Source organism: Bufo bufo, chromosome 8, assembly GCF_905171765.1.
Source record: "Bufo bufo chromosome 8, aBufBuf1.1, whole genome shotgun sequence".
Classification (NCBI taxonomy): Eukaryota; Metazoa; Chordata; class Amphibia; order Anura; family Bufonidae; genus Bufo; species Bufo bufo.
The window spans coordinates 53,219,627-53,234,168 of NC_053396.1; the positions used below are offsets into that span (position 1 = coordinate 53,219,627).

The 14,542-nt window shown below is 40.9% G+C and overlaps 1 protein-coding gene across 2 annotated transcripts in view; it reads left to right on the top strand.

The window, feature by feature from the left end:
- The window catches only part of PLP1 (proteolipid protein 1), a 73,979-nt gene that overhangs the window by 37,326 nt on the left and 22,111 nt on the right, over positions 1–14,542 (top strand). For both annotated transcript variants that reach the window (XM_040405571.1, XM_040405573.1), the window contains exon 2: positions 4,453–4,639. In XM_040405571.1, the coding sequence (XP_040261505.1) occupies positions 4,453–4,639 (187 nt within the window). The remainder of the gene's footprint in view (positions 1–4,452; positions 4,640–14,542) is intronic.

The window sequence follows — 14,542 nt, forward strand, 5'->3', positions numbered from 1 at the left end:
AAGCAGCAAAAAGTAGAAAGCATGTCACAATGGACCAGCTATTCCTGGGCACTTTCAGTAGCAGGCCATGGCAGAATAAAAATGATTGTCACACTGTTCCTGCAGTGTTGTGAACAGTTCCAACTGCTGACAGACTCATTTTAGATCAATCATTGAAAATTGAAAAAATATGGCAGGCTATCAAGTTGATGGGTATTCTATTAGTGGCAAATAGAAAATGATATAGATTATTGGCAGTTTACCATTTATAGACAACATTGGGCTGTGCCACCATGCTGTATGAATAGCTGCTGGGAAGAGCTGTTAGGAGGAAATAAAAATAGGAGATTTGGGACAAATATAGGAGAGGTCAGATCGTTTGGATGTGGTGGCTATTGGAACAGCGGTTGGCCTGTGAGATACTTAGGTTGGCCTAGGGCCTGTCCCACCAGGGAGGACTGCAGCATTCTCGAAGTCAGTGCAGTCTTTGACATAAGTATCAGTGGTGGATTAGAAGCTAAGGGCAGCTTGTCAACAGAAGCAATCCATGCATCCAGTTGTTTTCTCACAGATTCTGTATATGTACAGTACAGACCAAAAGTTTGGACACACCTTCTCATTCAAAGAGTTTTCTTTATTTTCATGACTATGAAGGCATCAAAACTATGAATTAACACAAACCTTTTGCTTTGATTACTGCTTTGCACATTCTTGGCATTCTCTTGATGAGCTTCAAGAGGTAGTCCCCTGAAATCGTCTTCCAACAGTCTTGAAGGAGTTCCCAGAGATGCTTAGCACTTGTTGGCCCTTTTGCCTTCACTCTGCGGTCCAGCTCACCCCAAACCATCTCGAATGGGTTCAGGTCCGGTGACTGTGGAGGCCAGGTCATCTGGCGCAGCACCCCATCACTCTCCTTCATGGTCAAATAGCCCTTACTTTCAAAGTTTGCCCAATTTTTCGGCTGACTGACTGACCTTCATTTCTTAAAGTAATGATGGCCACTTGTTTTTCTTTACTTAGCTGCTTTTTTCTTGCCATAATACAAATTCTAACAGTCTATTCAGTAGGACTATCAGCTGTGTATCCACCTGACTTCTCCCCAACGCAACTGATGGTCCCAACCCCATTTATAAGGCAAGAAATCCCACTTATTAAACCTGACAGGGCACACCTGTGAAGCGAAAACCATTTCAGGGGACTACCTCTTGAAGCTCATCAAGAGAATGCCAAGAGTGTGCAAAGCAGTAATCAAAGCAAAAGGTGGCTACTTTGAAGAACCTAGAATATGACATATTTTCAGTTGTTTCACACTTGTTTGTTATGTATATAATTCCACATGTGTTAATTCATAGTTTTGATGCCTTCAGTGTGAATCTACAATTTTCATAGTCATGAAAATAAAGAAAACTCTTTGAATGAGAAGGTGTGTCCAAACTTTTGGTCTGTACTGTACATGTATCGGGTGTGAAATGTAAGCCAAGTTGTCCTGTTTGTGGCCAAGCTTTTATTTCTATTCATTAAGATTTGTCCCTATTAAATAAAAACTTTCAACCACCTTCTGTGTAGTACTGTAGGTAACTGCTAAGTATATAAATGTATTACAGATCAGGTCATTTAAGCTGATGTGATACTTATACTGACATTTTTGATTGAGAATTCAGCAGACACTGATTGATTAACAGAGATACAAAGTGTTACAAATGTATAATCAAAGGGAGTATAAATAAAATACCCCTGAATCACATCAGTAAATGACCTGACCTATAATGCATTTATACTGTATATTTAGCTGCTACACGGAAGGTGGTTGAAAGTTTTAATTTAATGGGGACAAATCTTGAATGAATAGAAATAAAAGCTATGTTTTATATTTAGGCCACAAACAGGATTACTTGGCTTCCAGCCAATAAAATTTTATATTTGAATATATCCTGGGCCATATCTTGTAGGTCTCTAAAAAGCATTCGTAAGTGTTAAATGCATCACTCTTTCGTGAATTCAATTTACAGTACTTAAACTGCTATATAATATACACATAAATTATTGAACAAATCATATAATGTAACATGACGTACAAAATTCATATTGCACATAGAAATGGGCATTAGTGTAAGAAGCACATGCAGTAGTAAGTGAGGCTTCATTTTAAAGGAAACCAGTCACATTGAAAATGCACTGAAATGTGGGCAGCATGTTAAAGATCAGGAAGAGCTAAGCAGAATGATGTATAGCTTTATAGGAAAAGATTCAGGAGAAGTAGTAATTTATTTATTTAAACCTCTGCTTATTCTGAGTTTAGTAGTCCAGCATGCAGTCCTATTAACTGACAGTCTGGATTGTGCATACAGAGATAGCTGATGAGCTGCCAACTATACTCCAAAGCCCAGAAAAGGAAGGTTTACATATTGAATCATTTCCCACAAAACTATGTCAGACTGCTCAGCTCCTCCTGTTGTCTAACATGCTTTCCACAGACTGGACTGCATTTGTATATGATGGGTTCCCCATGTATTCCCAAACTAATGCCTAAGGTTTCTTCCCCAACTCATACAGTGCCTTGCAAAAGTATTCAACCCCTTGACTTTTTTCGTATTTTGTTACATTACAGCCTTAAGTTCAATGCTTTGTTAATTTACATTTTATGTGATTGATCAGAACACAATAGTCTAAGTTGGTGAAGTGAAATTAGAAAAATATATAAATAAAACTATTGTTCAGAAATAGAAAACAGAAAATTGGCATGTGTGCATGTGTTCACCCCCTTTGTTAGGAAGCCAATAAAAAGCTCTGGTGCAACCAATTACCTTCAGAAGTCACATAATTAGTGAAATTATGTCCACCTGTGTGCAGTGTCACATGATCTGTTATTACATATACACACCTTTTTTGAAAGGCCCCAGAGGCTGCAACACCTAAGCAAGAGGCATCACTAACCAAACACTGCCATGAAGACCAAGGAACTCTCCAAACAAGTAAGGGACAATGTTGTTGAGAAGTACAAGTCAGGGTTAGGTTATAAAAAGATATCCAAATCTTTGATGATCCCCAAGAGCACCATCAAATCTATCCTAACCAAATGGAAAGAACATGGCACAACAGCAAACCTGCCAAGAGACGGCCGCCCACCAAAACTCATGGCAAGGAGGGCATTAATCAGAGAGGCCGCACAGAGACCTAAGGTAACCCTGTAGGAGCCGCAGAGTTCCACAGCAGAGAATGGAGTTTCTGTACATAGGACAAAAATAAGCCGTACGCTCCACAGAGTTGGACTTTATGGCAGAGTGGCCAGAAGAAAGCCAATACTTTCAGCTAAAAACAGAAAGGAAAGTTGTCAGTTTGTGAAAATGCATGTGGGAGACTCCCAAAATGTATGGAGGAAGGTGCTCTGGTCTGTAAAGACTAAAATTGAACTTTTCGGCCATCAAAGAAAACGCTATGTCTGGCTCAAACCCAACACATCACATCCCCCAAAGAACACCATTTTTCAGCAGCCGGGTCTGGGAAACTGGTCAGAGTTGAGGAAAAGATGGATTGTGCTAAATATAGGGATATTCTTGAGCAAAACCTGTACCATTCTGTGTGTGATTTGAGGCTAGGACGGAGGTTCACCTTCCAGCAGGACAATGCCCCCAAACACACTGATAAAGCAACACTTCAGTGGTTTAAGGGGAAACATGTAAATGTGTTGGAATGGCCGAGTCAAAGCCCAGATCTCAATCCAATAGAAAATCTGTGGTCAGACTTAAAGATTGCTGTTCACAAGCGCAAAGCATCCAACTTGAAGGAGCAGTTTTGCAAGGAGGAATGGGCAAAAATCCCAGTGGTAAGATGTGGCAAGCTCATAGAGACTTATCCAAAGCGACTTGGAGCTGTGATTGCCGCAAAAGGTGGCTCTACAAAGTATTGACTTTTGGGCGGTATATAGTTTTGCACATTGACTTTTTCTGTTATTTTGTCCTATTTGTTGTTTGCTTCACAATAAAAAAAAAAACATCTTCAAAGTTGTGGGCATGAACTGTAAATTACATGATGCAAATCCTCAAACAATTCATGTTAATTCCAGGTTGTGAGGCACCAAAACACGAAAAGAGGGGTGAATACTTTTGCAAGGCACTGTATTTCCTTTACATAATTTGTCTTATTCACTGCAATTTCCCCATGGTCTTTATGGGGTCATTTATCAAACAGGTGTAAAGTAGAACTGGCTTAGTTGCCCCTAGCAACCAATCAGATTCCACCTTTCATTTCCCAAAGGAACTGTCAAAAATGAAAGGTGGAATTTGATTGGTAGTTATGGGCAACTAAGCCAGTTCTACTTTACACGATAGTGTATAAAAATGCGACTGTTCGCATTTTCTGTTAAATCATGACTGAAAAAGAGACCTAAGTAGTCTGGAAAGCTAGCTATTTGTCATCTTCTCTTTAGTTAGCCTTTAAAAGCACCGAGGACTTAATTTAATATCTCAATTGCAGGCTGGCACGATGGTTGCATTCGTTGTATGGTTGGAGTTCCAGTTGCTTCAGTCATTGCTACTGTCCTTTGTTTCACCGGGGTTGCCCTGTTCTGTGGATGTGGTCATGAAGCTCTCAGTGGATCTGAAAAACTAATTGAGACCTACTTCTCCAAGAACTACCAGGAATATGAATATCTAATTCATGTGTAAGTATGTCAATAATTATGATATTTGTAATTTGCTCTTAATGGATATAATCTTAGATAGCATCTCACTGACTCATATGTAACCATATGAATGATGATTTTCAAAAATGTCCTGCTTTTATGACTTCTTTGATGAGATCCATCAATAGTATACTAGCCATTTTCTTTTTTGCTATTTAACTCTTCCATGCAAACTTCTAATGCATTTATTTTTGTAATACACCTAAAATAAGATTCAGTGGGCCACATTCAGTTTGCACTATATTTTGGTGTACATACTGTAGCACATATTATAAAATACAGTAAATTTGCCTTCTAGCTCCCAAAAGGCAAGCAGGCGAGACGTAAATTGGGTCATTAATCAAAGGCAAAGGTTAAATCAGATACTAATGAGTGTCCACTCCAATTCTATTGCTGCAAAATAAGCGAGTGTTAGGGCTACATTAAGAAATGTATTTTCTTTCCATGTCCGTTCTGTTTTTTTTTGCAGACCGTATGCGGGACCATTCATTTCAATGGGTCTGCAAAAAAAACAGAAGGTACTCCGTGTGCATTCCGTTTACATATGTCTGTATATCCGTTCCCCCAAAAAATAGAACATGTCCTATTATTGTCCGCATTACGGACAAGGATAGTACTGTTCTATTAGGAGCCAGCTGTTCCATTCCGCAAAATACAGAATGCACACGGACGTCATCCGTATTTTTTTCGGATTCATTTTTTGCGGACAGCAAAATACATACGGTGGTGTGCATAAGGCCTCAATGATGTGTTTCTTGTAAAAATATACGTGCTAGAAGGGTAGAGGTAGTTAAGTCATCATTGCCCTAGTATGAAGTTAATAATGAGATACTCATGTTTTTAGGTTAAACAGCATAATGCTTTGATTTCGAGCTGTTAAAGGGGTTGTCCAAGTTATGAAAAAAAAAAATATAGCACTGAAAATCTAATGGGCAGCAATATATAACTAAGCTAAGCAAGTTTTATGTAAAAAAAATATATATATTTCCTCATTTCCCTGGTTCTTTTCTGGCCCTTTGTTTACATGCAATAAAAACAATCTCTGCCCCTCCCCCTGCTCTGCTAAGGGAGTGAATACAAGAGCTGCCCTGAGTGACATGTCTGCCTGCTGGGAGACTCAGCAGCATGTTGTATGTGTAGGACTACAAGTCCCAGCTGTACAATGACACTGCTAAGGGAGTGAATACAAGAGCTGCCCTGAGTGACATGTCTGCCTGCTGGGAGACTCGGCAGCATGTTGTATGTGTAGGACTACAAGTCCCAGCTGTATAATGACACTGCTAAGGGAGTGAATACAAGAGCTGCCCTGAGTGACATGTCTGCCTGCTGGGAGACTCAGCAGCATGTTGTATGTATAGAACTACAAGTCCCAGCTGTATAATGACACTGCTAAGGGAGTGGATACAAGAGCTGCCCTGAGTGCTGGGAGAATCAACAGCAACTTGTAAGTGTAGAACTACAAGTCCCATCTGTATAATGACACTGCTAATACACACAGGATCTTCCTCCTACCTTCTTGTGCAATGCTCTCTCTAGTCTGTCAGCTCCTGTGCCCAGAATTGTCACTGCCTGCAGCTACCCAGTCTATGCAGCTGAAGTGTTTAGGAGAGAGCAGACAGCGTGGCAGTGAAGGGGGGCATGGCCAGCACAGTGACGACAGGCTTGTAAACAAACTTTATCAGAGCAGGGAGAGAAGCTGACATCACAGGTCATGTGACCCTCAGTCAAATCTGATAAACCAGGCACTGCAGATAAAGTGAGTTAATTGTAAAGTTGTTATATTTGCCTAGTCAGGAACATAGAAAGAACAAAAAAATAACTCGGACAACCCCTTTAAGCTTAAAACACTTTAAAGGTAATTAAAATCAGAATCCAAACACAAGAGAATGAACAACTAACAAAACGTAACATAATATCCTTATGTGTTTTTTGCCCTTGTTGCATTAGATATCACAATTGTAGACCATGAAAAATACAATAGAAAAGCAGTGCATTGTTCTCTCAGGCTGCAGCTATGCCATATCTCCCCCTTCCTCTCCCCCTTCTCATGCTAGTGTACATAAGCCAGGAAGTACAGGAGATGGTGGCTATGTTTTAGGCTACACAGAGAGAGTGGCCATTTTGTTGAAAGGAATCTTCTAGTTCAGAGATCAGCAACCTTTGGCACTCCAGCTGTTATGAAACTACAATTCTCAGCAAGCTCCATTAACTTATGTAGAAGCTCTGAGAGGAGCAGAGCAAGTGGGCATGGTGGGAGTTGTAGTTTCACAACAGCTGGAGCGCCAAAGGTTGCCTACTCCTGTTCTATTTAGTAATAGTGCAAAATAGATTTGGTTATAACCAAGTTGGACTGTTGGACCAAGTTATAGCCAAATAGGCTACAGAATGCAAACTCTATCCCCTTTCCAAAATAGTGCAATAGCAAGACAGATTTGCCTTACAGGTTACTGGGTTACAACCATATGAAACTGTAATAGACTGTAGAATATTAAACCTACCAAGACAAATTCCCCTCCTCGCTCCTAAACCGTGCCAAAGCTAGGCAGGTTTGCCTTGGAGGTTTCTGAGAAGGTTGAGTTACCACCATGTAGAACTGTAATAGACTGCAGAATACTAAATCTACCAAGACAAATCCCCTCTCCCCACTAAAATACACTGCCTGTCCAAAAAAAAAGTCACCACCTGGGCGATTATCTTTAAGCTGGCAATAAGTTATTTAACCCCAACTGGTGCAATGAGTTGCTTCTCATTTCTTAACCACCTCCGGACCGCCTAACGCAGATTCGCGTTCCGGAGGTGGCAGCCCTGCGCAGAGTCACGCATATACGCGTCATCTCACGCGAGCCGAGACTTCCTGTGAACGCGCGCACACAGGCGCGCGCGCTCACAGGAACGGAAGGTAAGAGAGTTGATCTCCAGCCTGCCAGCGGCGATCGTTCGCTGGCAGGCTGGAGATGTGTTTTTTTTAACCCCTAACAGGTATATTAGACGCTGTTTTGATAACAGCGTCTAATATACCTGCTACCTGGTCCTCCGGTGGTCCCCTTTGTTTGGATCGACCACCAGAGGACACAGGTAGCTCAGTAAAGTACCACCAAGCACCACTACACTACACTACACCCCCCCCCCGTCACTTATTAACCCCTTATTAGCCCCTGATCACCCCTGATCACCCCATATAGACTCCCTGATCACCCCCCTGTCATTGATTACCCCCCTGTCATTGATCAACCCCCTGTAAAGCTCCATTCAGATGTCCGCATGATTTTTACGGATCCACTGATACATGGATCGGATCCGCAAAACGCATACGGACGTCTGAATGAAGCCTTACAGGGGCGTGATCAATGACTGTGGTTATCACCCCATATAGACTCCCTGATCACCCCCCTGTCATTTATCAACCCCCTGTAAAGCTCCATTCAGATGTCCGCATGATTTTTACGGATCCACTGATAGATGGATCGGATCCGCAAAACGCATACGGACGTCTGAATGAAGCCTTACAGGGGCGTGATCAATGACTGTGGTTATCACCCCATATAGACTCCCTGATCACCCCCCTGTCATTGATTACACCCCTGTCATTGATCAACCCCCTGTAAAGCTCCATTCAGATGTCCGCATGATTTTTACGGATCCACTGATAGATGGATCGGATCCGCAAAACGCATACGGACGTCTGAATGAAGCATTACAGGGGCGTGATCAATGACTGTGGTTATCACCCCATATAGACTCCCTGATCACCCCCCTGTCATTGATTACACCCCTGTCATTGATCAACCCCCTGTAAAGCTTCATTCAGATGTCCGCATGATTTTTACGGATCCACTGATAGATGGATCGGATCCGCAAAACGCATACGGACGTCTGAATGAAGCCTTACAGGGGCGTGATCAATGACTGTGGTTATCACCCCATATAGACTCCCTGATCACCCCCCTGTCATTGATTACACCCCTGTCATTGATCAACCCCCTGTAAAGCTCCATTCAGATGTCCGCATGATTTTTACGGATCCACTGATAGATGGATCGGATCCGCAAAACACATACAGGCGTCTCCCTGGAGCCTTCCAGGGGGGGTGATCACCCCATATAGACTCCCTGATCACCCCCCTGTCATTGATCACCCCCCCTGTCATTGATCACCCCCCCCTGTCATGCTGCATTCAGATGTCCGTATGATTTTTACGGATCCACGGATACATGGATCGGATCCGCAAAACACATACGGACATCTGAATGGAGCCTTACAGGGGGGTGATCAATGACAGGGGGGTGATCACCCCATATAGACTCTCTGATCACCCCCCTGTCATTGATCACCCCCCTGTCATTGATCACCCCCCTGTCATTGATCACCCTCTGTAGGGCTCCATTCAGACATTTTTTTGGCCCAAGTTAGCGGAATTATTATTTTTTTTTCTTACAAAGTCTCATATTCCACTAACTTGTGTCAAAAAATAAAATCTCACATGAACTCACCATACCCCTCACGGAATCCAAATGCGTAAAAAATTTTTAGACATTTATATTCCAGACTTCTTCTCACGCTTTAGGGCCCCTAGAATGCCAGGGCAGTATAAATACCCCACATGTGACCCCATTTCGGAAAGAAGACACCCCCAGGTATTCCGTGAGGGGCATATTGAGTCCATGAAAGATTGAAATTTTTGTCCCAAGTTAGCGGAACGGGAGACTTTGTGAGAAAAAAATAAAAAATATCAATTTCCGCTAACTTGTGCCAAAAAAAAATAATTTCTATGAACTCGCCATGCCCCTCATTGAATACCTTGGGGTGTCTTCTTTCCAAAATGGGGTCACATGTGGGGTATTTATACTGCCCTGGCATTCTAGGGGCCCCAAAGCGTGAGAAGAAGTCTGGTATCCAAATGTCTAAAAATGCCCTCCTAAATGGAATTTGGGCACCTTTGCGCATCTAGGCTGCAAAAAAGTGTCACACATCTGGTATCGCCGTACTCAGGAGAAGTTGAGGAATGTGTTTTGGGGTGTCATTTTACATATACCCATGCTGGGTGAGAGAAATATCTTGGTCAAATGCCAACTTTGTATAAAAAAATGGGAAAAGTTGTCTTTTGCCAAGATATTTCTCTCACCCAGCATGGGTATATGTAAAATGACACCCCAAAACACATTCCCCAACTTCTCCTGAATACGGCGATACCACATGTGTGACACTTTTTTGCAGCCTAGGTGGGCAAAGGGGCCCATATTCCAAAGAGCACCTTTAGGATTTCACAGGTCATTTACCTACTTACCACACATTAGGGCCCCTGGAAAATGCCAGGGCAGTAGAACTACCCCACAAGTGACCCCATTTTGGAAAGAAGACACCCCAAGGTATTCCGTGAGGGGCATGGCGAGTTCCTAGAATTTTTTATTTTTTGTCACAAGTTAGTGGAAAATGATGATTTTTTTTTTTTTTTCATACAAAGTCTCATATTCCACTAACTTGTGACAAAAAATAAAAACTTCCATGAACTCACTATGCCCATCAGCGAATACCTTGGGGTCTCTTCTTTCCAAAATGGGGTCACTTGTGGGGTAGTTATACTGCCCTGGCATTCTAGGGGCCCAAATGTGTGGTAAGGAGTTTGAAATCAAATTCTGTAAAAAATGACCTGTGAAATCCGAAAGGTGCTCTTTGGAATATGGGCCCCTTTGCCCACCTAGGCTGCAAAAAAGTGTCACACATCTGGTATCGCCGTACTCAGGAGAAGTTGGGGAATGTGTTTTGGGGTGTCATTTTACATATACCCATGCTGGGTGAGAGAAATATCTTGGCAAAAGACAACTTTTCCCATTTTTTTATACAAAGTTGGCATTTGACCAAGATATTTATCTCACCCAGCATGGGTATATGTAAAAAGACACCCCAAAACACATTCCCCAACTTCTACTGAATACGGAGATACCAGATGTGTGACACTTTTTTGCAGCCTAGGTGGGCAAAGGGGCCCATATTCCAAAGAGCACCTTTCGGATTTCACTCGTCATTTTTTACAGAATTTGATTTCAAACTCCTTACCACACATTTGGGCCCCTAGAATGCCAGGGCAGTATAACTACCCCACAAGTGACCCCATTTTGGAAAGAAGAGACCCCAAGGTATTTCGTGATGGGCATAGTGAGTTCATAGAACTTTTTATTTTTTGTCACAAGTTATTGGAATATGAGACTTTGTAAGAAAAAAAAATAAAAAAATAAAAATCATCATTTTCCGCTAACTTGTGACAAAAAATAAAAAGTTCTATGAACTCACTATGCCCATCAGCGAATAACTTAGGGTGTGTACTTTCCGAAATGGGGTCATTTGTGGGGTGTTTGTACTGTCTGGGCATTGTAGAACCTCAGGAAACATGACAGGTGCTCAGAAAGTCAGAGCTGCTTCAAAAAGCGGAAATTCACATTTTTGTACCATAGTTTGTAAACGCTATAACTTTTACCCAAACCATTTTTTTTTTACCCAAACATTTTTTTTTTATCAAAGACATGTAGAACAATAAATTTAGAGCAAAATTTATATATGGATCTCGTTTTTGTTGCAAAATTTTACAACTGAAAGTGAAAAATTTCATTTTTTGCAAAAAAATCGTTAAATTTCGATTAATAACAAAAAAAGTAAAAATGTCAGCAGCAATGAAATACCACCAAATGAAAGCTCTATTAGTGAGAAGAAAAGGAGGTAAAATTCATTTGGGTGGTAAGTTGCATGACCGAGCAATAAACGGTGAAAGTAGTGTAGGTCAGAAGTGTAAAAAGTGGCCTGGTCTTTCAGGGTGTTTAAGCACTGGGGGCTGAGGTGGTTAAACAACCATGTCGAAAGACACATGTCGTGGTCGTACAAAATATGTTAGTATGTTTGAAAAGTGTCAAATCATTGGCATGCATCAAGCAGAGAAAACATCTAAGGAGATTGCAGAAACTACTAAAATTGGGTTAAGAACTGTCCAATGCATTATTAAAACTGGAAGGATAGTGGGGACCCATCGTATTCGAGGAAGAAATGTGGCGGGAAAAAAATCCTGAATGATCGTGATCGGCGATCACGTAAACGTTTGGTGAAATCAAATCGTCAAGATGACAATGCCAGGATTCATCAGGCTCAAATTGTGAAAGAGTGGTTCAGGGAACATGAGACATAATTTTCACACATGGATTGGCCACCACAGAATCCAGACCTTTGAGAATCTTTGGGATGTGCTGAAGAAGGCTTTGCACAGCAGTCAGACTCTACCATCATCAATGCAAGATCTTGGTGAAAAATTAATGCAACACTGGATGGAAATGAATCTTGTGACATTGCAGAAGCGTACCGAAACAATGCCACAGCGAATGCGTGACGTAATCAAAGCTAAACGCGGTCCAACGAAATATTAGAGTGTGTGACCTTTTTTTGTTGTCGACTTTTTTTTTGGACATGAAATGTATATACAAATATAACCCAGACAACGGTTTGTAGTGACAGTCAATGAGAGAAAATGCCTTTTCTGACAGAAAAGAAAACTTCCTAATTGGTCAGAAGTCTATTAGATCTTCCTCTCTAGTGATAGTCATTATTAGTGAAGTGTGTAAGGCTGTTATTATGAGATATCAGTGGGCATAACATGGAGAGGGGTATAAGGAGAAAACTACAACTCTCAGCATGACCAGACTGTTATTATGGGGCATTAGTTGACATTACATGGAGATCGATATAAGAGGAGAAAACTCCCACGATGACCAGACTGTTATTATGTGATATCAGTGGCCATTACATGAAGAGGAATATAAGAGGAGAGAACTATGACCTCCAGCATTTCTGATGATGTTATTATAGGCTATCAGAGGACGTTACGGTGAGTGGGTATAAGGAAAGAACTACAACTCCTAGTATTTGACAGCTTATAGAGGACAACTCCTAACCTCTCACACATACACAGCACAGGAGCACTGCCCACATTGTGACATCACTAAGGTCCTTGCAGGTCTTTTACCATTTCCCTACGCTGCTGCGCTCTGTATCAAAGGGTAAATGGGGTGAAATGAAATTGGCTGGATTAAAATGACTGTTGTAATGGTTGATAGCAGATGATAGGTCTCAGGGGAGTGGGAAAGTGTCTGTGGAGATCTGCCAGCATTTCAGTGTGGTTGGTTAAGCCCCGTCCCTCTCCTGAACCTCCTGTGTGACAGGTACGTTCACTGAACTGTTCTTTAGCCAAAGATAGAGAAGAGTAGAGAAAAGCAAATGTTTTTTATCTGCTAAATGTTTCCTAAACTGCTTATGGCGGCACCTTGTAGACATAGCTGTGTGTGCACTATGGGTTAAATGCATTTGTGTTATTTATGTTTTTTCACTGTTTAGTTCTCCCAGCCAGACAACGCCTATTTTTGCAAACCTGACATATCACTTTATATGGTAGTAACTTTCGAATGCTTTTATTTATACAAGCCTTTTTGAGACTGTTTTCTCATGACAAAATTTGAGGTGATATGTTTTATCTTTATTTATAAACCAAAAATCCCAAAATTGACAGAAAATTTGTAAAAAGTCACAATTTTCAACATTTTTCTTTGCTTTTGAGACAAGTAGTGATACCTCATAAAATAGTAATTCTCATTCACCGTATGTCTACTTTATAGTAGATTCACTTTGTAAATGTCATTTTGTTTTTTAGGATGTTAGAAAGCTTAGAATTTTAGAAACAATTTTTTACATTTTCAAGTATATTTCCAAAACTAACTTTTGTAAGGGTCAATTAAGTTATGAAATCACTTTGAGGGGCTTTTATATAATAGAAACCCCCATTAAATGGCCCCATTTTAGAAACCACATCCTAAAATTATTTATGATTACGATTATTATTATTATTCATAATTATTTTTTTTACATTTTGCCACTTTTATTCAAAACATTATTGAAAAAATATTTTTGGGGCGTCACTATTTTATAAAAGCCATATACACTGAACAAAAATATAAACACAACACTTTTGGTTTTTCTCCCATTTTGCATGAGCTGAAGTCGAACATCTGATAAATTTTCTACATACACAAAAGACCCATTACTCTCAAATATTGTTCACAAATCTGTCTAAATCTGTGTTAGTGAGCACTTCTCCTTTGCCGAGATAATCCATCCCACCTCACAGGTGTGGCATATCAAGGTGCTGATTAGACAGCATGAATATTGCACAGGTGTGCCTTAGACTCCCCACAATAAAAGACCACTCTGAAATGTGCACAGTTTTGCCTTACTAAGGGGGGTGGGTGGGTCAGAAAACCAGTCAGTGTCTGGTGTGGCCACCATTTGCCTCACGCAGTGCACACATCTCTGTCGCATATAGTTGATCAGGTTGTTGATTGTGGCCTGTGGAATGTTGGTCCACTCCTTTTCAATAGTTGTGCGAAGTTGCAAAATATTGGCAGGAACTGGAACACGCTGTCGTAAACAAACATGCTCAATGGATGACCGGTGAGTATGCTGGCCATGCAAGAACTGGGATGTTTTTCAGCTTCAAGTAATTGTGTACATATCCTTGCAATATGGGGCCGTGCATTATCATGCTGCAACATGAGGTGATGATCGTGGATGAATGGCACAACAATGGGCATAGGGAAAAAAAAACGCAAGAAAAATAGACCTGTATCGGGCGCCAATAACCTCAAAAGTAATAGCCTGCTGGCGATAAAAATGGTCAATTGAGTGGTAACTTTGATATAGTGGTTTAAAAACACAACGTTTGTAAAAACGTGCAAAAAACCTTAATTAAAACAGTAATGCTAGTTGATTAAAATCACAATGAGAATAAAAAAGGTATTTTGTAGTAAAAACTCACTTCACCCAGGAGGGGCAGGGTGGGATAAAGCACATAAC